At 36.2% G+C, this 27,998-nt stretch overlaps 1 protein-coding gene across 3 annotated transcripts in view; it reads right to left on the bottom strand.

The window, feature by feature from the left end:
* The window catches only part of ADAMTS20 (ADAM metallopeptidase with thrombospondin type 1 motif 20), a 162,757-nt gene that overhangs the window by 113,828 nt on the left and 20,931 nt on the right, over positions 1-27,998 (bottom strand). For all 3 annotated transcript variants that reach the window (XM_072765509.1, XM_072765508.1, XM_072765507.1), the window contains exons 4-6: positions 14,734-14,993; positions 1,165-1,248; positions 540-664 (exon numbers count right to left, since the gene is read on the bottom strand). In XM_072765509.1, the coding sequence (XP_072621610.1) occupies positions 540-664; positions 1,165-1,248; positions 14,734-14,993 (469 nt within the window). The remainder of the gene's footprint in view (positions 1-539; positions 665-1,164; positions 1,249-14,733; positions 14,994-27,998) is intronic.

The following is a 27,998-nucleotide window of genomic DNA, read 5'->3' as shown; positions in this document are numbered from 1 at the left end:
GCAAAGGCATGAATTAACAATGTATAGTGGTGCTTGTAAAATGGACAATCGTTTTTATAATAGCAGAAGTAAGCAAGTTGAGAAAGACCCTCATAAATGCAGCCTAGGAATTAAGATACATATTGAACACCAAAACGAGGAACAGATTATTTTTAAACTACAAGAAGTCCAAAAGGTGGACAACCAATTAAATCCTAAAGCTCTTTCCAAGTGATTGAGGATCAAGGGGGGAATGAACATAACCTGTATCCAGTTCCATAACTAAGTTCATTTGTAATTATTTTTCATAATTCTGTCACTAAAAAGAAATTATTTGGGTCAATCCATTACTCAGCAACCTAACGTTGCTAATTTCCTAAGGAATCAACTAGCATTGCAAGAACAAGATTTCCATACAATAATATCTTTTGCCATACAAGTTCTCAAGAACACTTCTGTACATTATCAATAAAGCATTACGGTAACAAGAAGTATCAGTGATCATGCACAAGAGAAAGGGTAAACAACTGCAGCTGGATAAGTTATTTCTGAAACTGTACCTAGTGATAAGAACAGCAGTGTCATGGTGAGAAGGGTGAGCATCATCAAGAACATTCTGAGTTTGCTGCCACAAACAGAAGTTGCGCAATGTGGTAGCTGCGTTGTAACTGATGACTGGTCCTTCCTACGGGGGGAAAAAAAAGAGCAATTCATTATTACACAAAATATCCGCAAGCCTCTTTTCTCTCCAAGCTTGTCAGCATCCTTGCAGTTTACCAAATAGCATTTTTAGAGGCAAATGAAGTGGCATTTCTCCCTCATATTTATTCAAAAATATTTTAGCAATACTTAAGACTTGATGATCAAAAGGAAATCTAGTGAGACCTTTTCAATGTAACCATCCAATTTTTAGGATCAAAAGATTTCTAAAAACTGTATTTTAAAACCTTCAATTTCAAAAGGGAATACATCATTGCTTTTAAACCTTAAGTTTTTAAGTTGTTATTACTTCCTTTGAAAAGTTTATTTCCATTACAACATAAAAAGTTAATCTCACTCCTTTTTAAATCAAGTTTTTAAATGTAGATTTTAGAAATATCTCATTTCTAATAACTTTGTGATTTACATGTATTGTTACTAGGAGCCTCTACAATTAAGATGACTAACTTTAGGCCGGTTTCTTACCTGTTCATTATGAATTACAACTAATTTTACAATTACTATGTTGATGAGATTTCCAATACTTGAGTCCTTGTAGATTGCTGCAACCTGCAAGGAAGAAATTGTAGGATTATCTGCATTGTGGAAGATTAACCAGCATTAGAGTTCTAGTTCTCAACAGAACTGCACTTAATTAATATTGACCTTTCAAGGGCTGTGATATAATGAAGCTATGTACTATCTTAGTGTTAAAATCTTATTATGTATACTTTAGGATTTTCCAAGACACTTCTTTAAATGTTGTAAATGTAAATTTTGATGTAGTAACTGCCAAAAAAACTATACTGAACATGTTTTATTTAAAACACTCATTTAGATGCCTAAGTGAGTGATTTCTTCTCAAACATAAATTGAAACCAGTCCTAGAACATCATATCTCTGATTTAGCTGCACACTGGAATTTCCTATGGACCTTTTCACAAATCCAGATGCCCAGGCCACATCCCTTACAAATTAAATCAAAATCTATAGGGTTGAGACCGAAGCATCAGTATCTTTTAAATTTCCCCTTTATTTTTTTTAATATTTTATGTATTTATTCATGAGAGACAGAGAGAGAGAGAGAGAGAGAGGGAAAGAGAGAGGCAAAGACACAGGCAGTGGGAGAAGCAGGCTCCATGCAGAAGCCCGACGTGGAACTCGATCCCAGGACTCCAGGATCATGCCTCAGGCTGAGGGCAGGCACTAAACCGCTGAGCCCCCCAGGGATCCCCTCTAAGTCTCCCCTTTTAATGATTCCAATGTGAACCTGAGTTTGAGAACCTGTATCCTTAAACCTACTCCTGAGATTAGTCCATAGATCAGCAGCATATGTATCACCTAGAGCTGATCAGAAATGCAGAAATGTAGGCCCCACCCTGGACTAGTGAATCAATTTGTATTTGAACAAAATCCTCGAGTAATCTGATCACTCAGAGCCTGGAAAATATTTTAGATGATTCAGCAGGAATTTTACTTCATTCTGTGTCACAATTCATAATTTACATAAGTATTATTTAGATATATAAGTTTTAACTATTTTTCTAGTTTTAACTAATATTTTCCACAGTGGCTGCAAATTTCCAATTCTGAGTATGCCTATAATTTTTTTAGATTTTTTTTTTTTTTTTATTGATGAGGGGGGGCGGCGCAGAGATGGAGGCAGAGGGAGAAGCAGGCTCCATGCAGGGAGCATGATGCAGGACTCGATCCCAGGACCCCAGGATCACTCCCCAGGCTGAAGGCAGGCACAAACCACTGAGGCACCCAGGAATCCCTAGAATTTTTAATGGTTAGGCACTACTAGAATCCATGGAAACAGATTCATCCAAAATCCTTTAAGGAATCATAGGAGAAGTCACAGGTCACAACCTGGTCTTTAATTCTCCAAGACAGAAAAATGCAATTCTATGAGGCACTCTACATGGGCTCAGTTTGTGATTCCTGGTTAAGGTGTTAATTCACTAGATTCATCTCCTCTTCTTGTAGCCATCATATAGGTTTCCAATGCAGTAATGGTTTCTTCCACATCCAATGCCTCTGTCTTGCACTCCTTCAGAGACCCAGTCCTCTTGAGCCCTGGATCACCTGTGCAATGAAAATTGTTTCCAAAGACAGGCAGTAGCCTCTTTGACAATGCCCTTAGTAACCTCTTTTTAGATAGGTCTCGGGCATGGGGAAAAAAGCAAACTAAACTACTAAGACTATACCAAAATAAAAAGCTTTTGTACAACAAGGACATCATCATCAAAATTAAAGGCAATCTACTACATATTTGCAAACGATATATCCAATAGGGATTAGTATCAAAAATATATAAAGAACTTAAAAACAAATTAAAATAGAGCAAACGACCCGAATAGACATCCTTCCAAAGATGACATACACATTGCCAAAAGACACGTGAAAAGTTGCTTAATATCACTGACCAAGGAAATGCAAACCAAAACCACAAGATAACACCTTATACCTATCACGAATGGTTAGTATCAAAAAGATAAGAATTAAGTGTTGGTTAAGATGTGGAAAAAAAGGAAACCCTGTGCACCATGGATGAGAATGTAAAGTGGTTGCAACCACTGTAGAAAACTGCATAAAGGTTCTTCAAACAATAAAAATAGGAATAACAGTAATTCCACCACGGCTATTTACCCAAAGAAAACCCTAATTCAAAAAGATAGATAACCTTTATTTATGCTTATTACAACAGCATTATTTCTACTAGCCAATATACAGAAGCAATCTAAGTGTCCACTGATAGATGAATGGTTAAAACATGATGTATATATACATAACAGAATATTACTCAGCCATACGAATGAGATGTTGCCATTTGTGAAAACATGGAGGAACCTAGAGAGTATAATGCTAAGTGAAATAAGTCAGACAAAAAAAAAGACAAATACATGTAATTTCACTTATATATGAAATCTAGAAAGCAAAACATTAGTAGACCCATAAATACAGAAGGCAAACTGGTGGTTGCAAGAGCAGAGGGGATGGGGAATGGGCAAAATGAGTGAAAGAGTAGGAGGTACAGGTTTCCAGTTATGAAATAAGTCATGGGGATGAAGGGTACTACATAAGGAATAGTCAATGATATTGTAATAGCAGTGACAATGATAGCTAATGGTGAGCGCAGCGTAACAGGAAGAGTTGTTTTATCACTCAAATCACTGTTGTACATTTTGTTAACTATACCTCATTAAAAAAAAAAAAAATTTCTGAAACCAGGATCATCATCTCCTGGACCACTACCAAAGCAACATAGCAATTGCTTCAGGAGGTATTACTATTCTTATCTTTTTGAAATGTTCAGTATCTACACTCTGCTTTGTTGGCTAGCAAACCAGAGATAAGGAAGACATGGACCCTGGCCTTCTGGAGCTTAGAATTTACTGGAAGTACTAATAGTGGAGCCCTCATTCCATCAGCCAAAGCTGTTTCAAAATAATGAATCACCTACATGACTGCTGCTGCTGTTTCTTTTGCTACGTGGAGTACAATCAAAACCAGAGCCAAAAGCATCTCTGGAAATACTGACACTGTAGGGTCAGCATGGAATTCAATATACATTCCTGCACCTCTCCTATTGTTTTAGCTGCACAGCCACAAATATTTACAGGTTGGTCTACCAACAGTGGTGCCTTCAGCTTTAGCAAGAGCTTTTTTTTTTTTTTTTTTGGGTGGGGGGGGCAAAAGTGGTCTTGTAGAGTTGAGAGTAAGTTAAGACAGTACAATCAAATGACTGGCAATTTCAAGCAGGTCTGTTAACACAGCAGTATTGCTCGCTTGAAAATGGGAGCTGTGGAAATTTGTAGCTAATTGATATTTTCCATGTAACTTTATTTTTTTTTAAGATTTTATTTATTTATTCATAGACACAGAGAGAGAGAGGCAGAGACACAGGCAGAGGGAGAAGCAGGCTCCATGCAGGGAGCCCAATATGGGACTCGATCCCGGGTCTCCAGGATCACACCCCAGGCTGCAGGCAGCGCCAAACTGCTGCGCCACCAGGGCTGCCCTCCATATAACTTTAAACAATACTTATCTCCCACAGAAAACAAAGTATACCCATACTTGTAACTATAGGGTTATCCTTTGATCCAGTGAGTTTATTTTTTTATTTTTTTTTTATTTATTTATGATAGTCATAGAGAGAGAGAGAGAGGCAGAGACACAGGCGGAGGGAGAAGCAGGCTCCATGTACCGGGAGCCTGATGTGGGATTCGATCCCGGGTCTCCAGGATCGCGCCCTGGGCCAAAGGCAGGCGCCAAACCGCTGCGCCACCCAGGGATCCCTGATCCAGTGAGTTTAAAACTGGATGCTTTTCTAAGTCAAATTACAAAATAAATAATACACCTCAAAGGTATGCACAAAGGCTCTTTTCCCCCTTAAAAATGAACAGTTGTGAAGACTTCTATGTCACAGGAGAGCAGGCATTCCCAGTTACCCCATATAGAAAAGAGCTTAAGTACTATGAAGTACCTACACGGCTAATTTCTCCACTCACTGCCCCAAAGATATTGACCAAAAATGACAATCTGGATGTTTTAGTGTCAGCTACAAAATATACAGTCATAAAAATTTGAGTTTCAGAAAGAAACATATTGCCCCTTTATTGAAAAATAACAGTTCTATAAGGAAGATGTAGTATATATATCTACTATGGAGTACTACTCAGCCATACAGAAGAATGAAATCTTGCCATTTGCAATGACAAGGATGGAGCTACAGAGTATTATGCTAAGTGAAATAAATTAATCATATACAAATACAATACAATTTCATGCAAATATGAAATTTAAGAAACAAAACAAATCTATATTTGAGGGGAGGGGGAAGAGGCACACCTGGAAATAAACTAGAGAGAACTGATGGTTACCAGAAGAGAGGTGGGTGGGGGGAAATGGATGAAATAGGTGATGGGGACTAATAAGCACACTTGCTATAATGAATTCCAAGTGATGTATGGAAGGTTGAATCACTCAGTTGTACACCTGAAACTAATATTATACTATATGTTAACTGGAACTTAAATAAAAACTTAAAAACTCACTGATACGAAAATAGAGGGCTCAACTTAATTCTTCATATACACTTCTCCCCCAAAACACCCTCAGATTGATATTTTGCTTTTATACTAAAATGGCATCATGAAGTAAACTAAATTAAGGTCATCCTATTTAAATGTAGGCATTTCCCATTGTATGTGATGACCTTCATCATCTATGTGCTCATATTCAATATATATATATATACACACACCTCTTATGTTCAGATATTTATAGGTGCCATTTATAAATATTCAATTAAATGGAATTGTGAAGCAGGCAGATGAATGATGACAAGGCCCATTTCATTACTCAGAGGCTTTTCTAACTGGCATGTACAACATGCTTCTCTCATCCCCAAACTACCACCCCATATTAGATTGCCATGATGGTAGAGTACCATGTTTGCTACTGCTTCATCAATATATTAATAAGTGTATTGGCTGTAGTTCTAACTATTGTATCTATCTTAGGGAATTTCAGCATTCCACCCAAAGTCCTTCTAATCAGCTGTTGGTACAAACATTTCTTTCAGAACCCTTATGTGTTTCATGACATTGAAACAAGTTGCTATTGTCAACTTGACCATGGCCTCAGAGAAGTCCTACGTAGTCAGGAGACCTTGGTTTTAGTTCTAGCTTTATTACTAGTTAGAAGGAAGTTTCTCAACTCTGGAAACGGGTCTATCTACTTTTTGTCTCAATATCTGCAACCATATTGAGGCACTGAGTACTGGGTCACAATGCCCTAGCAAATTAAATTAGTATTTACCAGATGCTGTTGAGGGAGGAGTATGAAGGACTTTTGTCTTAAAGGACAAAATTATTCCCTAGTATGAGAAATGTTGAATAAAAAAGCAGGTATTTTCAGAGTCTCAAATAGGCTAACATATATACATATAATCTATGAGAGGTATTATTTCACATAAATGCTTGAACATTTTTTTCCCTTCTTCCTATGGAACATGTCACAAGACTATTAACCCATTCCATAGATTACACCTTAGAAAATATTAGATCAGATTTCTAAGGCAACCTCTTGTTCTAAAGAGCCATGCAATACTGATATATAGAACTATAATCACCACATATTAGAGTTCTGCATTTTAGAATTTTTATTGATCTAATTGAAATGTATTGAAACTTTTACTCTTTAAGTATTTCTTTCCCTGGCATATCAGGTTTCTTTGTAGGTCTCATAGAACAGTAATTCATAAACATTTAACTAAAAAGGTAGAGATGAAAATGGTATAAATTGTTATTTAAATATTTTAAGAAAATTCTAGGCAAAATACACTTTATGCAAATCATGAAGTTACTAGCACCATTGACCATACACTTTATGCAAATCATGAAGTTACTAACACCATTAACTGGCCAACTATTTTGAAATAATTCATACACAGAGTTTCAGCAAATGTACATATATGATATACCTAGAGGCTATCTTCATTTTTATCATTTTAGTTATTTTTAAGATAACTGACATATTAGTTTTAGATATATATACAATGATGTATGTATATATTGTGAAATGATAACTACAATAACAACCATCACCACAGTTATTTTTTTCTTGTGATGAGAACTTTTCAGATCTATTCTAAGCAAACTTGCAAACAAAATAATCACCATGTCAACTATTCACTATGCTGTGCATTACACTCCTAGGACTTCTAATTGTAAGTTTGTACCTTTTGACCACCTTCACCTTCAAAATCACCTATATAGGGGCAGCCCAGGTGGCTCAGCGGTTTAGCACTGCCTTTGGCCCAGGGCGTGATCCTGGAGACCCGGGATCGAGTCCCACGTCAGGCTACCTGCATGGAGCCTGCTTCTCCCTCTGCCTGTGTCTCTGCCTCTCTCTCTCTCTCTCTGTCTCTCATGAATAAATAAATAAATAAAATCTTGTTTAAAAAAAAAACAAAAATCACCTATATAAAACTGATTTTAACAAGGAGATTTTGTTTACAAAGATCACTACTCTTGTCAGATCTTTTTGCTCAAATTTAGAAAATGACATTCCACCACAAAGTAAATGTGTGCAGAAAATTAAACTGAAATACTGTATGTCAACTTTATTTCAATTTTAAAAGTTAAAATTAAAAAATAACCAGAACATGGAGATGAAGAAAGGAAAAAAAAACATTAATGGTCATACCTGAAGTATGAAAGTATATGGTCTTTATTTTAATGTGACTAAAAATTCTCTACCCTGAATAACATGACTGAATGCAATATTAAGTTAGTGTAGTGCAAGTTAGGGTTTTAGTCTATAAATGCCTCTAACAGTAACTATATTTTAATAAACAGGGCTAATGCCTGATGATCACATGGTACTCCTTAAATTTACATTGTTAAATCTATAAGAAAGTGAATATCATAAAGCCAAACCTTTGTAAACACAATGGAGTATAGAAGTCTGACTTATGGTAAATATTGTCAAGGTTTATTAAATAACTCACTGAAAACACCAAAGTAAGTCTGTTGCCGAAAGTAACTCCTCTAGTTGACAAATACTTTGGTAGTTTAATTTCAGTAAATGCCATTTTAGCCAAATATTGTCACCCAAATTCTCTAAAGATAAAAGCTTTGGTATAGAAAACAGTTGATCATCTCTGACCATTTAACACAAACTCATTTCATTAGATACACTATACACAATTCTGTTCATCCTTATTTTAATGTTACCAGAAATACTTTGAATAAGAGATCTCTACGCTATTTGTACACAGCATTCAAGTGAATTAAATCACACATTTCTGTATCACATTATGCAGATACTGTTAAACTGTTGAAAGTAAGGAAAAGTTTAAGACACCATAAATGTTTCCTTTCTGCAGATAATCCTCTCTCTAAATGGTGTATATAATCCAGCTGGTCAGTGTTGAAGCATTTAGTTGTTTCCCCTATTTTATCTAGAGTCAATAAACAAAAACTTCTTCATGACTCTGAACTTTTCTTTAAATGGTTCATAATTATACTTCAAGTCTAAATCATATTTTCCTGTTTTTCCTAAATTTACATTACCAATACCTTGTGTGTGTTTGAATAAATGCAGTTAATGCCTTCTTAAAAAGGAGGACAGAATGTGCAAAATCGGTTCCTTTCTCAACCGGAAACATCTGTGGACACTTAGATGGACAGCATTTCTCTTACCTCTTTAATTTTGGAAATGGTATTCATGAGTAGAGATAAAACAAGCTGAACTAGATTTGACCATCTCTACAAGGTGTGCCCAACTGTCCTGTTTACTTAGGACAAAGGGGTTTCCAAGGACATGAGTCTTAACACTAAAACTAGGAAAGTCCCAGGCAAAACAAGGAGAGTCTGTCACTCTTGCTCAGTTTCCTTTTGCATGGTTTATATCTGCAAATATAGTTGTGATCATGGCTTTTCACTAACAATAATATATATGCAGAACCATAAAGTCTGCTGGCCATCCTGTATCTTTATCTGAACATTCTCTTTTTATGTAAATCCCAGTTAGTTAACATACAGTGTAATATTAGCTTCAAAAGTACCACATAGTGGTTCAACACTTCCATATAATACCTAGTGCTCATCACAAATACCCTCCTTAATCCCCATCACCTATTTCACTCATCTCCCCACCTACCTCCCCTCTAGTAATCTCATTAGTTAGTTCTCTATAGTTAAGAGTTCTCCTTGATTTGCCTCTTTTTCCCTGTCCTCATTGTTTCTTAAATTCCACACTTTCTTTTAATGAAAAAGAACGGAGAAAGCATTAAACCCAGGTAATTTATAAATCACCTGCAATTTGACGTCTGAAAAGGAAAGGAAGCATGTATCAAACCCAAACCACCTCAAAAGACAGACTCTCGATTTTTCCTCCTACCTACCTACACTTGGAATGCTTCCCCTCTTCCTTAAACCCACTGCGGTCTGTCTCCTTATCGATGAAAGCTCAACACAACTGGTTGACTAGATCTACAAACATCTAATCTTCAACTGAAACTGGCTCTCCTAGTGGAACTAAGAGCCTGGAACATGATACACGCTCACATTGGGCTACTGTGTCAAGCAATCTGAGCAGCTGATTTACTTTCTATGAAGTCAAAAGGTCTATTTCGCCCTTGATGAACTGTGGTTTAAAACTCCCATAGAAGGGAAGGGAGAAGAAATGGGTAGGAAATATCAGAAAGGGAGACAGAACATAAAGACTCCTAACTCTGGGAAATGAACTAGGGGTGGTGGAAGGGGAGGAGGGCGGCGGGTGGGGGTGAATGGGTGACGGGCACTGAGGGGGGCACTTGACGGGATGAGCACTGGGTGTTATTCTGTATGTTGGAAAATTGAACACCAATAAAAAATATATTATTAAAAAATAATAATAATAAAAAAATAAAACTCCCATAGACAACTTCAAGAATCTCCAGGTTATGCCACAGTATCTTCCAAACAGTGATTATATTGATTCTTATGTGAAATACAGGTAACAAAACTCTTCTGAGGATGCCATTATCACCAAAACTGCATGTAAGCTATTTCAATTTTTTTTTTCCCAATCAATATTCCCCTTGTGCTCCTTCCCTCCTTCTAGTCCATATTTCTGTGGCACAGATATCAAAGTTGCCTATCATTAAACAGGCTTCACAATCTGTTGCATTTACAAAATTGAATATTTTCCTTTGGTATCTCTACCCTCCTCCCCACAATTTTCTTAATGAATATCTCCTTTAACCATTTAAAATTATAAAGTTCATCCTATACTGTTCCAGATAATTGATTCAATTTCCTACATTATCAATGACTACCTCTGTGTCACTGCTCTTATTAAAATCCCCTCATAATGAGCATGCCACACCCACATGTAGATAATTACATATCTAGATAATTATACATCTAGTTTCTTCAGGTTCAGAAGTAAAAACATGTTAGCCAGATAAATTTCTATGTATAGCTCTGTTTTCATTTTAGAAAGTCAAGTCAACAAGTCTCCATTTTTTATACTTCTAGAAGTTATTTTGAATCATCTGTTTTTGGTCTATTATAACATCATGCATTCTGAAACAAAATATTAATCGCTTATTCATTATTTCTTTCATAAACTATTGCATGCCCACCTTGTACCACATACTGTGATTAGGCAACAATGGCTATATATTCTTAGCACATATAATCATAAGAATTTAAGATAAAATGTTATACATAAGGAAATAATTATATGCTAACAAATTGGGACACCCTAAAAGAAATGAATTCCTAGAAACATATAACCTATCAAAACTGAAGCTGGAAGAAATAGAAACTTTGAACAGACCAATAACCAGCAATGAAATTGAATAAGTAATCGAAGAACTCCCTACAAACAAAAGTCCAGGACCAGATGGCTTCACAGATGAATTCCAAATATTTATTATTTTTTAAAGATTTTATTTACTTATTCATGAGAGACAGAGAGAGAGGCAGAGACACAGGCAGAGGCAGAAGCAGGCTCTCCATGGGGAGCCCCATGCGGGACTCGATCTCAGGACCCTGGGATCACACCCTGAGCTGAAGGCCAGTGCTCAACCGGTGAGCCAACCAGGTGCCCCTAATTCCAAATATTTAAAGAAGCATTAATACCTATTCTCCTCAAACTATTCCAAAAACTAGAAGAGAAAGGAAAACTTCCGAATTCATCCTGAGGCTAGCATTACTCAGATATCAAAACTAGATAAAGATATGACACAAAAAGAGAACCACAGGCCAGTATCTCTGATGAACATGGGTACAAAAATCCTTAACAAAATAGTAGCAAAATGAATCCAATAATATGTTTAAAAAAAAATCATTCACCACTATCAAGTAGAATTTATTCCCAGGATGCAAGAGTAGTTCAATATTCACAAATCAATGTGATACATCACATCAATAAGGATAAAAACCATATGATCATATGAATAGATGCAGAAAAAGCATTTGACAAAGTAAAAACATCTATTCATGATAAAAACCCTTAAAGTAGGTTTAGAGAGAACATACCTCAACATAATAAAGGCCTTCTCTGAAAAACCCACAGCTGGGTCACCTAGGTGGCTCAGGTCATGATCTCAGGGTCCTGGGATGCAGACTCATGTTGGGCTTCCCCACTCAACAAGGGGTCTTATTGTTTCTTTCCCTCTGCCCTACTCCCTGCTTGTGTGCTCTCACTTTAAAAAAAAAAAAAAAAAGGGAAAGGAAAGGAAAAAGGAAAGGAAAGGAAAGGAAAGGAAAGGAAAGGAAAGGAAAGGAAAGGAAAGGAAAGGAAAGGAAAGGAAAGGAAAGGAAAGGAAAGGAAAGAAAAACCCACAGCCAACATCACACTCAATGGGGGAAAAACAGAGCCTTTCCTCTAAGATCGGGAACAGGACAAGGGTGCCCACTCTCTCATTACTTCATTCAACATAGTACTGGAAGTCCTAGCCACAGTATTAGGAAACAAACAAAATAATAGGCAACCAAACTGTTAACAAGTAAAACTTTCACTATTTGCAAATGGGGTAATACTACATATAGAAAACCCTAAAGATCCAAACTACTACTAGAACTGATAAATGAATTCAGTAAAGTTGCAGGATACAAAATCAATGATCAATGTATAGAAACTGTACCAAGAATAAAGCAACAGAAAGAGAAAGAAAAGAATTCCATTTACAACTGTCCTAAAAATAAAATATCTAGGAAGCTTAACCAAAGAGGTGAAAGGCCTATACTTTAAAAACTATAAAATACTGATGAAAAAAGTCCAAGAAGACCCAAAGAAATGGCAAAGCATTCCATGCTCATGGATTAGAAGAACAAATACTGTTGAAATGTCTATGCCACACAAAGCAATCTACACTTATATAATGCAATCCCTATCAAAATACCAACAGCATTTCTCACAGAGCTAGAACAATCCTAAAATTTGTATGGAACCACAAAAGACCCTGAATAGCCAAAGCAATCTTGAAAAATTCCATACTTCAAGTTATACTACAAAGTTCTAGTAATTTCTTTTTAAAGATTTTATTTATTCATGAGAGACACACACAGAGAGAGGGATAGAGAGAGGCAGAGACAGGCAGAGGGAGAAGCAGGCTCCACGCAGGGAGCCTGATGCAGGACTCGATCCCGGGGCTCCAGGATCATGCCCGAAGGCAGGTGCCAAACCGCTGAGCCACCCAGGGATCCCCAAAGCTCTAGCAATTAAAACAGTATGGTACTGGCATAAAAACAGACGCATAGATCATCAGAAGAGAAAACCCAAAATACATCCACAACGATACGGTCAATTAATTTTCAACAAAGAGGGAAACAATAACCAAGGAGAAAAAGAATCTCTTCAACAAAGAGCGTAGGGAAAACTGGATAGTTACACACAAAAGAAGGAAACCTGATCACTTTTTCATGCCATGCACAAAAATAAACTCAAAATGGATTAAAGACCAAATATGAGACCTGAAACCAAGAAGATCCTAGAAGAGAGAACGGGCAACAATTTCTCTGACATCAGCCATAGCAACAGTTTAGAGAGGTCTCCTAAAGCAAGGGAAATAAAAAATAGTAATAATCTGTTGAGACTACATCAAAATACAAAGCTTCTAAAATAAAAATTACAAAGCTTCTGCATAGCAAAGGAAACAAGATTAAGAAGCAACCTATGGAACAGGAGAAGCTATTTGCAAATGGTATAGCCAATAAAGGGTAAGATCCAAAATATATAAAGAACTGATACAACTCAACACCCTAAAAACTAATCAAATTAAAAAATGAGCAGAAGACATGAACTGACATTTCTCCAAAGACATCCAGATAGCCAACACATGAAAAGATCCTCAACATCACTCATCATCAGGGAAATGCAAATCAAAACCACAATGAGGTATCACCTCATACCTATCAGAATAGCTAAAATAAAAAAGACACAAGAAACAAGTGTTGGTGAGGATGTGGAAAATAAGGAATCCTCTTTCACTATTCATGGGAAGGCAAACTGGTGTAGCCACTGTGGAAAATAGTGTGGAGTTTCTTCGACAAGTTAATGGTATTACCCTATAATCAGTAATCACACTACTGGATATTTGCCCCAAAATACAAATTCAACATGATACACACTCCCGTATGTTTACTGAAGCATTATTTACGACAGCCAAATTATGCAAGCAGCCCAAGTGTCCACTGATAATATGAATGGATAAAGAAGAGGTGGTATATACACAACAGAATATTACTAAGCCATAAAAAATGAAACCTTGCCATTTGCAACAACATGGATGGAGCTAGAGAATATAATGCTAAGCAAAATAAGCCACAGAAAGACAAATATGTGATCTCACTCACATGTGAAATTAAAAAAAAAAGAAAGAAACCAAGAAACAGACTCTTAACTACAGAGAACTGATGGTTACCAGGGGGGGAGGTGGGTGAAATAGGTGACGGGAGATTAAAGAGTACATTTATCATGATGAGCACTGAATAGTGCTTAGGATGGTTGAATCACTATATTTATTCATCTGTAACCAATATAACACTAGGTTAATAAAAAATATTATTTGCCCTAATTTCTGATTTGGCAAGTGTAGCAACAGCAAAATAGGATTTCCTTCCTTCTGTGAAGAAATAAAAGGGTTGAAAAACAAGATTCATGGGATGCCCAAGTGGCTCAGTGGTTGAGCATCTGCCTTCGGCCCAGGGTGTGATCCTGGAGTTCCGGATAAAGTCCCACGTCGGGCTCCCTGCAGAGAGCCTGCTTCTCCCTCTGCCTAGGTCTCTGCCTTTCTCTTCCTATGTCTCCCATAAATAAATAAAATCTTTAAAACAAAAAATCAGATTCAAGGCCCAAAAGCTCAGAGCTACCAGGATCTTCCCTGTCACCAAGGGGTAGAAAGCATTCATGTGATAAAGAATAATTTAAGCATTTTCTATAAGTGTTCTCAGAGATTTTCAAGTGCTTTAAAAAGTTGCTCAAGTAACTTTTAAGTTAAATGTAAAGAAAACATTAAGCATCTTAGAAAGTTTAAATAAGTTTACTTACAATTGACATTAGAGTTAGTACATAGTGCTGCAGATTCTGTCCATGATGATGAACCATTTTAGCATCAGCTGTAACCATGACTTCCACGTATCTTGGATAAGATAAGAAACGTTTTTTCCTGGAATGTAATTGACTTCTTTCATCTTCCAAGGATTTATTTTTTGAAGGGTGCCCTAAAACCATTTCCTTCTTTACATTAGGATCTTCGTTCATGTTGCTGTAGTTGTGAAGGGGTAAAGTGGTTTGCTTTATTTGACTTTCTGGGGGGAAAAATATAATGCAGAGCCATTAAATTAGATGTGACTAAAAATAATGCACAAAATAGTCAAAAATTTAATACATACACATCTGATTCCAATGTGAAATACAAGGATAAAAAGGAAATTAAGCAATGTTGTGCAGCAGTATCATGAAGATTACCATTCCTAGTAATAAGATGTTCATTTTCATAGATTGCCTGAAGAAAAACCAAACTCTTAAGTATTTTTTTAAACAGTTATGACTGTTCAAGTCCATTTATTAACTACTGGGTTAATAAAAAATCAGAGAGTCCCCATTTCTCTCAGCAGGTAAACTGGGTCCTCAAGCCAATGGTATTTCAACTCATTACAGAGTAATCATATTTTGTATAAGATACAGAACAAAAGCTTCGGTTAAACAATATGTGAAGATCACCACAGACAGAAAAATTAAACCGTATAATGGTGGCTTTTTGAATCCAGAAAATCAAATGTAGACATAAACTTCATAATATTTGGTTATATAAAATACCTGACAACTTATGTTTGCTTATGTTTAAATGCAGCATTCAAATTATTCAACATTAGAGATTTTTAAGAGGCCACATCTAAGCCCTATGCATTTATAGGACCTGTGCATATTAAGATTGGCATATAAATCAATGGAATAGAATACAAAGCCCAGAAGGAAACACTCATATGTATGGTCAATGATCTTCAACAAGGATGGCAAGACCTCTCTATGGGAAAAGAATGGTCTCAAAGAAGAGGTGATGGAACAACTGGACATTCACATGCAGAAGAATGAAATTAGAGACTTATAAAAACTAAAAAACACATTAAAACCTCTGTTTTTTAGATTAAAACCTTAAAAGACACCAACACTGAAAGTCCTAAAAGAGAACATGATAGAAAAGCTTCATGACATTGGATTTGGCAAGGATTTCTTAAGATACCAAAGCACAGTTAACAAAATAGACAAATGGGACAACCAAATTTTTCAATTGCACCAAAAGACATAACAGAGTGAAAAGGCAACCTATTGAATGAGAGAAAAGATCTACAAATCTTTTTTTCCTTAAGAGAAGAGTCAAAAATGTATTGTTTTAAGTGCTTTTAGTTCAAAGTAATCCTTATGCCAAAGTGGTATATCTTGGATTGGCATATATCTGCCACTCATCAGAGGACCAAAAGGTTTTCAAGGAATAAATTAGATAATCCAAAAAAGCTATTAGATCAGTACTAAGTAAATGGGAGTTATTACTTTTGTTATTACTAATTATATTAAATTAGTATGTGCTGTTGACAGACACACTCTTCAAATTAGCTTTTAAAAAATTGACTATAAAAAATTTAAAAATTAAAAAAATGAAATAAAAAATAATTGACTATAACTGCTATGTTGTTTAGGAAAAACAGTTGGCTGCTTTGTTGCTAGGTTTTATAAAGCTAAAAATGCCTATTCATAGAGTTGTGCTGTGATGCTGCCGAAATTCTTGAGGCAGGAGCTATATGTGATTTTTTGGCAATCACAGTGATTACCCAAGCCTGTGGCAAAAGAACGAAAAAGTTTTTCATTCTCAAGACTTTTGGGGAGTGATTTACAAGTGCATAACCATTCTTATAGCAGAGTTGAGTGTACCCTAACTCCCTCATTTTAAAAATACTTTTCAGATAAATCTTATGAAACATGTAGCCTTAGTTTTAGGGTGATGGTGATAAATAACAGCAGCTGCTTTGTATTTTGGGGTTTTTCATTGTCATTACTGAAGACAAATAGACTTCCAAAGCTATTGAGTGTGTTTCTATGCTTCTTATAAATCTTAACGATGTGCCAGGTTCTGGAGTATTTGCTTAGCTGATGCTTTGGGAAGCCTGAGGGAAAAGCACTGATTAGGCTCTTTCAGGCTAAGAGCCACATTCAGCTACTTAGCTGGCAGGAAAGGCCTCATATTTTTCCATTAGGGAAACTAGTGGTAGCAGGATCTTGTCTAGCAATACTGAGTAGTCATAAGCACTGTCCACTGTCTACCTGTGAATACTGTTGGTAAGCAAAGGAATGTGCTTGAATCTGCCTAAAATTTTTTAAATGGATCTCTGTCAATACTTACTAAAGTTCATGAGGTTTTCTGTGTATTTGCTAGAATAAATCATTCTGTGACATACTCCTGAAACTCCGCTGAATGTACTGTAATCTGATTTGAAAATATCATAGAAAAATTTTTCCACCTTTTTTTTATTGATGAGTATCAATTCAATAGATGTGTGCTGTGAACCAGTGCTATAACAACTTGATAGAAAAAAAAAAAACTTGATAGACTACAATGATTGTGGTCATAAGTGCCAATCACTCAAACATCACATGAAAAAAAAAGGATCAGAACTATAATGAAATGCAGGATGTGGTTTTATTTATTTATTTATGAACTGAAAAATGTCAGTTCCATTAACCCACTATTCTTTTTCTTTTTTCTTTCCCTGAGCAAGATAATTTCATTCTAGTGGAAATACAGGAATACAACTTCCTAAACAAGTGGAATCGTGCATATAAATGTACACAATGTTTTTAAAAGACTCCTACAACTCCACACACACAAAAAGCCCTATTCAAACATGAGCAAAGGATGTGAATAGACATTTCAGCCAAGATAATAAATACCTAACAAGCATGTGACAAGATACTCAAACTTCCTAATTAGAAAAACTCAAATCAAAACTACAGTGAGCTATCACTCCACACCCATTAGGATGGCTATTATAATAATTTAAGTGTTGGCAAAAATGTGGAGAGGTTGGAATCGCTGCACACTATTGGTGGAATTATGAAATGATGCAATTGCTACAGAAAATATAAAGGTGCCTAAGAAAATTACAAATAGAACTACCATATGATCCAGCAACTCTGAGTATATATTCAAAAATATCAAAAACAGGGTCATAAAGAAACATCCATGTTCATTGCAGCATTATTCACAACACCAAAAGGTATTATCCAATAGCCAAATGTCCATCAATGGATAAATGAATAATGAAGTGTGGTGTGTGTGTATGGATTATTCAGCCTTAAAGGGAAATTCTGTTACATGTTACAATATAGATGAACCTTGAAGATGTTATGCTAAGTAAAATGAGCCAGTCACGAAAGAAAAAAAAAAAAAAAAAAAGAATGCTGTAGGATTTCACTTACATGAGGTGTCTAAAACAATCAAGTTCATATAAAGTTGAATGGGTGGTTACAAAGGCCTGTCAATAGCTCACTGCCTAAGAAATCACCCAAAGTCTGCCCAGCTTGGGTGCTAAGAAATCAAATATTTCTCTGGCTTGCAATAGTAGGTAAAATGAGAACACAATCCAATTAAGGAAGCACTGTGGTCTGACGTAGACTGACAAAGTTAGAATAGATGGCTCTGTGTAGGCTGAAGTAACAAATAAGATCTCCAAATTGGAACGAAAACAGTAAAAGGATAGAGCAGTTAATAGGAAATGCAAAAATAGGAAAAAAATAGGATAATTGGGGGGGGGGGAATCCTTAGAACAAAATTACCCAATTTCAAATCTAAAGACTGTATTCTTAACAGCACCATAGGAGATAGGTATTGTTAATTCCATATTACAGATGAAGAATCTGCAATATGGAAATTAAAAAACTCACAACCACAGTTGATCACCAATGGAGATGCAAATAAAAACAGAAGGAACAAAACTAAATAGGCCATTTATCATAATAACAGTGAACAGTTTAGATGTGCCTATCAAAAACAAAAGTTTCATATAATTGAGTTAATAAAATCCAGTCGTATGTTAAATAGCACATCTGGGATTTAAATTCTGGGAATCTGGCTCAAGTCAGTGGTTTTAACCACTAAAGATACTGTTTGACAATGAAGGTTAAAGGAAAAAAAGAACCAGAATCTAAGAAACACAGTATTAGAGATCTCAAAAGCTTAATTTCTATAGCAAATAAAATGGGAATGTTCTACATAACTGTCAAAATAATTGAATTCAAAAGAAGTATTTCATGCTCCAACTTGTAATAGTATGAATGCATCTTGTCACTAAGTTTAAAAATTGAGAAAGGTAAAATAAAGCCTATTTCTTGGTGGTTTATAAACTAAATACACACTTTTACCAACACGTATGGAACATAAAAAGCAAGAGGACGACCTACGTGGGACTTAACATGATGGATGCCTCAGGTGAGAGGATTATTGGGACAAATGGGAGGACAAAATGGGAAGGTGGGTAGGAGTGGAATTATGTAGCTACATATGAGTTGCTGTTCGAGTCCTGCATTTCATAATGAATCATATTCAGGATATGTATTATTTTATTAAATTCTTAATAATATACCAAACTAATAACTATTAAAATATGACCACTCTCGCTACTATCATGTACTATTGTTTTGGTAATGCTACCTAATGCAGTAAGACAATAAAATGAAACATACAATATGAGTATCAGGAAGAAAGTTTTGATTTTGCAGATAAATGTCCTTATAACTTAAAATCCCAATAGACTCAATTTAAGACTTTCCAAACTAACAACCTTAACACAGGAATAACTGAGTAATGAAATATTATTCAGTTGTTAAGAAATGAATTAAGTCTGTGTGTCTGATATGAAAGGATGACCATGTGTTTTTTAGTAAAAAATGTGTCAGTAATATGTGTAGTATCTTATTTTTGTAAAAACTTCCACAGAATATACAAGTATTTGGCAATAAAAATTTATATAAAATGAGCCAAAAAGGTAAGTATACATGTCAAACTTTTAACATTGGTGGTGCTGGATGTGTGTGACTAGAAGGTGGACAGAACTATTTAATTCAATATCCCTAAGTCCATTAAGCCATTACAAATAACTTGTTTTATCATGATTTTTTTTTTTAGTTACCCATGTTTTTAAAAACAGCATCTGTAACTTTTTACAAGCTTAAACATTTAATCTCATTGTTTCGATATTCATAATTAAGCAGTTTAACAGATGATAAAGTGACCTTTCCAAATATTCAAATGGGCATTATTCAAAATTCATTGGTCAGTTACATCATCTTCATGAAACGCTGGTCTTTTTTTTTTTTTTTAATTTTTATTTATTTATGATAGTCACATAGAGAGAGAGAGAGAGGCAGAGACACAGGCAGAGGGAGAAGCAGGCTCCATGCACCGGGAGCCCGACGTGGGATTTGATCCTGGGTCTCCAGGATCGCGCCCTCGGCCAAAGGCAGGCGCCAAACCGCTGCACCACCGAGGGATCCCTGAAACGCTGGTCTTTATTTATGTTCCAAGTCAAATGCTAAAATGAAGTGCCATCCTTTATTAATAGCAAGTGTATTATGACCCAAAAATAATTTAGAGCAAACCATTCCCATCAAATCAGGAACATCATGCAATGGATTAACTGCCCACTAAAACATAAAATAATTACATCTGTAAATAAAACCTTTTTAACAGTATATTGTAGAATGCAAGGAGACCGTTGAAAATAATACCTAACATTACACTATAAAATTTACTAAATTTCACTAAAAAAATTTACTGGTAAACAGTGTAATTAGAAACCCATAATTCTACATGAATGCCCTACTCACACTTCGAATTATACAAAATTGAATTCATCTTCTTTTCCTATTCCCATGTATGTTCTATTAATGAGTAATAACTTCCTAATATGCAAAACTCATGCTAAACCATGCACTACCAGGGAGCTCTTCTTTTTACCCTTTGTATCTGGTTACCAAGTTCTGCCATTTCTTTCAAATTTTTACTTGTTTTGTTCCTATGGTCAACAGTGGCCTTATGTCTCCCAACTCTTTCAGGTCCTCTCACCTTTAGAAATATTAGAATCACGAATGCAAAATTAAACACAGTCTCCAAAGTGACCCCATCATCTTCAATCCCTGACCCCCATTCATCCTTCATTCATGTCCAAAAAAATTCATTTCCAAGAGCATCCCTTTTACCTCAAGAAATTACCACTGATGCACACAGACCACAAGCCCAAGCTATTCCCCAAAGCCCACGACTAAACAGTGTTGTCATACTAGCACTACCAGGCAAGCTATAAACTCTTTAAATACTAAGAATGGGGGCACCTGGGTGGCTCAGTGGTTGAGCATCTGCCTTTGGCTTAGGTTGTGACCCTAGGGTCCTGGGATCAAGTCCTGCATTAGGCACCCCGCAGAGAGCCTGCCTCGCCTTCTGCCTCTCTCTGTGTCTCTCATGAATAAATAAAATATAAAAATAAAAGAAAAAAAAATTAAGAACAATGCTGGGCAACGTGTTATGCCCCCTATAAGTGTTCAACAAATGTTCATGGAGGAAGGAAAAAAAAAAAAACAGGAAAACAGATGGACGAACATTGGGAGAGAAAGGAAAGAAAGGAATACACTGAGGGACAAAAGGTTTATGAGCCCAGAAATTCACAGTAGGAGTAACTAATTGTGATGTACAACAGCAGCAATTCAAAGATGGAGAGATTGCTTTCGATTTTCCTGATAGCAAGTAAAACACTCACTCTGGCCTCTACCTAGGTCAGAACTGACAATAATGCTCTGTATTTGATCACGTGAACAAATTTTATGCTTCTCCAATAGCATGAGTATAAAATCAAATGAAGCTTATTCTGGATCATCACCTTTTTTTTTTTTTTTTTTTTAGATTGTATCTATGTGACAGAGTACAAGTAGGGGAAAGGCAGGCAGAGGGAGAGGGAGAGGGAGAAGCAGACTCCCCACTGAGCAGGGAGCCTGAGGCAGGGCTCAATCCTAGGACCCTGGAATCATAACCTGAGCTGAAGGCAGACACGTAGCCAACTGAGCCACCCAGGTGCCCTGGATCATTAGCATTTTAAACCGCTTGTTAAGTAGCCAACAGGGCTCCCAATTCAAAGAACTGTATGTGCCTTGAAATAGTGATCATATCAGATATTATAAAATCTAACTTATTTCCTCAGGATTTAGGTTTTCTGGTTTCTATGTCCTATTATGTCAGGCTACTGAGTTTTGTTATTGATGCTACTATGGACACTAATAAACCTAATAAACACTTAGTAATTTACCATGGACTGGTATACTTCACCTAAGTTATCTCCTTTATTATTAATTCTGTAAAGTAGGTACTTTTAATATCCTCATTTTATGTGAAAAGGGGAAACAGGAAGGTTAAAGTCAACTATCCAGGTAATAAAATAATTCTGGAACTTTTTTTTTTTTTAAACATTAGTATTCAATACAAAGACTTATGAAAATCTATAGTCTCCATGATTTTTCAATATTAAAAATCACCACCACCCTTTTAGAATTATGGTACATAGCTTCTAAAGTATTTTACAAAGTTGTATTTCAAAGAGGTTCCCCCGTTAATTAGAAGCCTACCTACTAGTCATAAGTGTGCAGATTATGGACTTGCCTGTGACTGGCCAAAACTTGAAACATAAAAGAATCATTACATCACTAGTCCTCATTGCATCCCTGAATCAGTTTCTATTATAGTACACATTTTAAAACAGACATGTGACACAGGTTACACGCGATTTCAACAGCCACCAACTGAGTAAGTGGCATAACAAGGAAATGAATTCAGATTTCCTCAGTATCAATTATTAGAATTCCAGATCACATGACTCTTCTAAAGGTCATATGTAGTAAGACATGTAGAATGTTAAGAATTTAGTTAACCAGGGTCATAATGGAAAATGCTGTCTCCTACAAAACCAAAAGAGGAACTAACTAGTCATATTCATATTCATATTCATATTCATGAGAATATGGGGTCTAGTCCTTCTTGAATTTCAGAATCAGAGCTGAGCCAAGATTTAGACATAAAGTCATTTAGCTCCACTGTGCATGGGCTTGAGACAGTTTCAGTACCATCCTTTCACTCTAGAGGCCCCGAAACAAACAAACCCCCCCCCCAAAAAAAAACCACTGGAAACCCCCAAAGTATTCCCATTAATCCTATATGTAGCAAGAAATTCTAATTCCTTCTGCTATGAAGGCTGACAGGACAAAGAACACACATGTCAAGCATTACAGTAAATAAAATACCCTTTCTTCACCTACCTTTTCAAGAAGCCGCCCCGTGAGTTCACTCTAAAGATGCAGAAGACAGGTCTCCCTAACAAGCTGAATCAATCCTTACACAGGAGTTGAAAACAGGCACACGTTCATTCATAAGTTCAAAACCTTAGGATGATTTTTGGTAGAAAGGAACATGCACTGGCTTTCTCTTGAGCTTTTGGCAGCCCAATCATTACACCCAAATGGTACAGAAGACAAATTGCATAATCTTTTGCATTTTACGAAGTGCTTTTTACCCACAACTTCAAATCCTATCCCTTATCACCAATTCTAAGCAAAAGGAGACTAAGATAAATTAGTCAACTGACACAAGTGTTAAGACTTCTGAGGGACAACCATACACATGCCAATAGGATATTCTAAACTCCTACTCTATGGCTTCTTGAAGAGACGTCTGAAAGTCATAGGAGTTAAATTTACATCTGAGCATCTGAAAATACAAATGAAACGTGACATTTCATTCTTTACGGAAAAATCACTTATTCAGAACTCATGTTGAACAATGATCTCTAGGTGGGTTTATTTTGCAAGTGTGGCTGAAAATATAGCAGAACATGAATAAAACTGACAACAGTACAGAATTCTACTTTATTCATCTTATCTTCCTACCTTCAGATGAGCCATCATGACAATCCAATTCTAACTCATATCCACTTAGCATGATTTTTTTTAAACAATAGAGAGGCCACTTGAGTTGGGAATGGTGAGAGGGAGAGAAGAAACCCAAGAAGGCCCCACACTCAGAATGGAGCCCGACTCGGGGCTTGAAGTCATGACCCTGAGATCATGACCTGAGCTGAAATCAAGAGTCAGATGCTTAACAGACTGAGCCACCCAGGCGCTCCACCACTTACTAAGAATTAACACCTAACCTATTAACTGTTGCCCAAATTTCAGAGGAGTTGCTCCGGAACTACAAGATTTCCCACAGAGGACAGTCGGCCTCATGCCTGTGGAATCATTCCAAAAACACAGTTAGGTCATTTTAAGTACTGAGTATTCTAATACCTCCCAAAATGCAGTTAGATAAAAGCAGGCATTTGTAAATATTATGACCTCTATTTGCTCTATCACAATTCAAGTGTTGGTGTTATATTATTTTTCCACCCTAGGACTAACTTGTTAAAAATACTAGTATGGGTATTTCCTATTAGTTTGTCTTGAGTGGTTTTTTTTTTGGAAAATAAGGTTATAACTCCTAAGAATCTAAAAATGAATCTAACCTTATACTTCAACTCATTCTTGCCTAATGCTACTCTGGCCATTCTAATTTCTCCTAGACCTGGCATTCTGAAATAGCTTTTGACTGAAAATAGAATGCTCGTGTGAAATATTCTTCTACTCTTTGATATTTGCTTGAGAGGTTTTTTTTTTTTAAAATATGGTATTAATGTTAAGAAACTTAGGTCTAATTAAAGGCCATCATAATATAAAATGTTAAAACGAAAACTCTGAAATCATAGTACTTAATGTCTGTATCATGGAATTAACTTTTATTCACATTGCTTTTGTCAGCTTTTATGAAGTCCACTGATTTTGATTTGAGATACGTGGGAAAAAAAGAAATCAAACTTTGAAGTCATTGATAAACTTAATTCTTATTTTCAAATAGATACTCATTTTATGGTACATCTCAGAATGTCATAGATCACCATGATTTAAAAAAGAGCGTTTTTGTCAATCTTAACATCAGGATATTAATCTAATCTAACATCTAGGCACAGTTATGCATATGCAAAGAAAGTTGTAGACTGCAGACTAACAGGTCACAATGAGGGAGTTTTATCCTCTTCAGTTTTCTGGCTCTCTTCCAAGATAGAAAAGCCCAAGAAAGCAGCCTTCTTGGGGTAGGTCCAAAGGTCTGGATATTCTCCACATGAAACAGTGTATCTGTCGCCTGACCTGGCAAGGGGCCCAACTCTTACTCCAGCAGTAATGATCTTCACAAAGAGTAGAACACAGGCGGGGACCAGCCAAGAGCATGGACCATGCTTGTGCAGTTTCCCCTGCATTTGTACTCATTGTGAGAGCAGCCCAATCTCATGTCTCCAGGTCTTTAAATAGGGCAGCAATACTGAATCAGATTCTAATTGCAAATAATTAAAGTCTTTACTTCCTTTTCAGGAGGAATTATCACATGGGTAAGCAGTAGAGAGCCAAAGATTAAAATTTACTTCACTAAGCATTTGCAATTAAGTTGTGGTTGGTAGACCAAAGGAAAACTGTAGAATGAGCCATATGGTTGATTAACAATCTAAAACTATAGGTAGAAAAATTTATGTTTACTGCTCCCTACAAATCTATTAAGTTATTTTCACTTCTTTGGTCTATAGACTCGGGATCGAGTCCCATGTTGGGCCCTCTGCATGGAGCCTGCTTCTCCCTCTGCCTGTGTCTCTGCCTCGCTCTCTCAACTGTGTCCCCCTCATGGATAAATAAGATCTTTAAAAAAATATATGTGGGAAATAAATAAATGGAGGATATGCCATATTGATGGGTTAGAAGACACTATAAAGATACCATCTCACTAGATTGAGCTCTTGATTAATAAAATCCATTTTTTTTCTTTTTGCAGAAACCAACAACCTGATTCCTAGATTTATATGTAAATGCAAAGGGTAAAGAATAACCAAGACAATCTTGCGAAGTCAAGGGCTTCTTCCACCACATTTCATAACTTATAGAGCTATTTTTTAAATACAATACACAATTTTTTAAAGTACAGTAGCACAATGAATAGACCAACAGAAATCCCAAATAGATCCACATATAGGGACACTTTTCTGAATAAATGTGATACATTTTTAAAATTCTTATGAAATATCTGTTAACTTTAACAAAATAAAGTTTTATTTACTATTGCTTTGGATGGTTTTTTTAAGTCCATTTTGGGGATTTTGACAAGAGTAATGTGTTTAAAATTGACAGACTGAGCTCTTATTTTCAGATAGGTTTTTTATTTAATGCTATATCCCAAAGTTTAACATAGGACTTTTTAAATGAAGCTTTTCACAACAGGATTAGTTCCTAACAAAGGCAGCCTAAAAATAATTCATCTGAGTCTCTTCACAATACTAAAGTTTTATTCATGCCAAGATTCTTGAACCCATTTCAATTAGCACATCTGAGGTCACCAATCATCCCTAACTTAGCAAAATTCAGTAATCAGTTCCAAATCTTCATATTCTTTGAATTCCTATCATTTAGCCAATTAATCTATCCTACGCTTCTGAGAAGTCTTCACATGGCTTTGGGGCACACATTCCGGTCCCTTTACTACCTTCCTGGCTTCTTAAACTTTCCTAGTTTAATCCTCACCTTTTCAAGTGTTAAACACTGGCATTGCACACAGTTCAGTTGTCTTCTGTATTCTGATCTATTCTCCATGCAACTTCATACAGCCTTAGATGTAGGATATAGGATATGCTACTCTAATTCCTGTTATTTCAAGCCCAGACGCTCTTACTGACCTTCCAATTTATTTTCTATTGCCTACTTGGCTTGTCTCCCTCTGGATATCTAGTTGGCAGCTCAAACCCAAAATATCTAAGGAGAAAAAACAAAAACAAAAACAAAAACTCCTGATGTTCCTCCCTAAACCTGTGGTTCCCATAGCCTTCCCCATTCTCAGTAAATGAAAACTCCATCCTTCCATTTTTTCAGGCAAAAATTAAACACACTATTTAGGATAACCTGACCACTCTTACTCTCAACATTCAACTCCCAACACTTGTCAGCTTGACCATCAAAACACATATGGTTTTGCAGGTGGCTACTTCTAACTTTATGGCTACACTCTAACTCCAGACCTCATCATTGCTCAGCCTGATTACTGCAGTACCCTCCTAATTCTCCTTGCTTTTCCCTTGTTCTGCTGGTCTTTTCTGCATGTAATGATCTGTATGATCTCTTTAAAACGTAGGCTGATCTAGGTCTCTCTCCTGTTCAAAATCCTTCTAATATTGGAGCCAAAATCCTTATTATGATTTACAATACCCTATGTGTTGGGGTAGATTCACCATGAACCAAAAGCTACTTAAACTTCTGGTCTCTCACTTATAAAAATCCCTTTTCCAGGCCTTAAAAAGAATCCTAGAGATTTTGCATTAATTTTTCTTAAAGCACCCTCCCTTTAATCTGTTTAGTCTTCAGGCCCCACAACCTGGATCCACCCATTAACAACTCAATCTAGCCTCCCACTACCACTGTGACTTCATCTCCTACTACCCACCCTCCCTCCCTCTACTTGTACAGGCTGGTTATGGGACATGTTAAACAGGCCCCAGCACCTTTGTAGCTTCAGCGAAGGAGGCACTCAATAAATATTTTACAAATGAAGGAACAAATGAATAAACAAATCCATGTTGGGGCAAGGTTGAGACCTTAGCCTCCAGAGTTATTAATGCAGAACAAGAACAAGAATCTCCCCTTAGCAGCTTTTTTCTTCACTTAATCACATGGAACAGGAAAAACCCCTACGTGTCTTACCACTGCACTCATCTTGCTTACCTTCTCCTTCCTTCTCCCAGCCCACCATGAGGTGAGAAACAAAGGGCAGACTACTGACCCAGCACCATAAATTTTCTCTTTCCAGCTGAATGCTATGAACAGAAGCCTCCAGGACTAGTAGTGAATATACTAAAAAGAATTCAGAAATTTCTATTTGCTGTTGCAAAATCAGATTTTGAAAATCAAAACCTGAATATTACCTTTGGACTTCCACTTTGTACTTTCCCCATCCCCCAAATAAGATGCTGAGGAATATGTCTAGAAAGCCAAGTGAGTAATCCCAATTTGCTAAAATATATACAAAATTATTAGATATAGCAGTAGAAAAGTGAATTAACCTAAAACTCTACACCAAACGTACTACTGGTCCTTTTACATAGCCTGTATGTTACTAATATCTCAGCCCTCTATCCACTCTATCTCTCGGCAGGTTT

The sequence above is a fragment of the Vulpes vulpes genome, chromosome 8 (assembly GCF_048418805.1).
Source record: "Vulpes vulpes isolate BD-2025 chromosome 8, VulVul3, whole genome shotgun sequence".
Classification (NCBI taxonomy): Eukaryota; Metazoa; Chordata; class Mammalia; order Carnivora; family Canidae; genus Vulpes; species Vulpes vulpes.
This window is presented reverse-complemented; position numbering and strand designations above follow the sequence as displayed.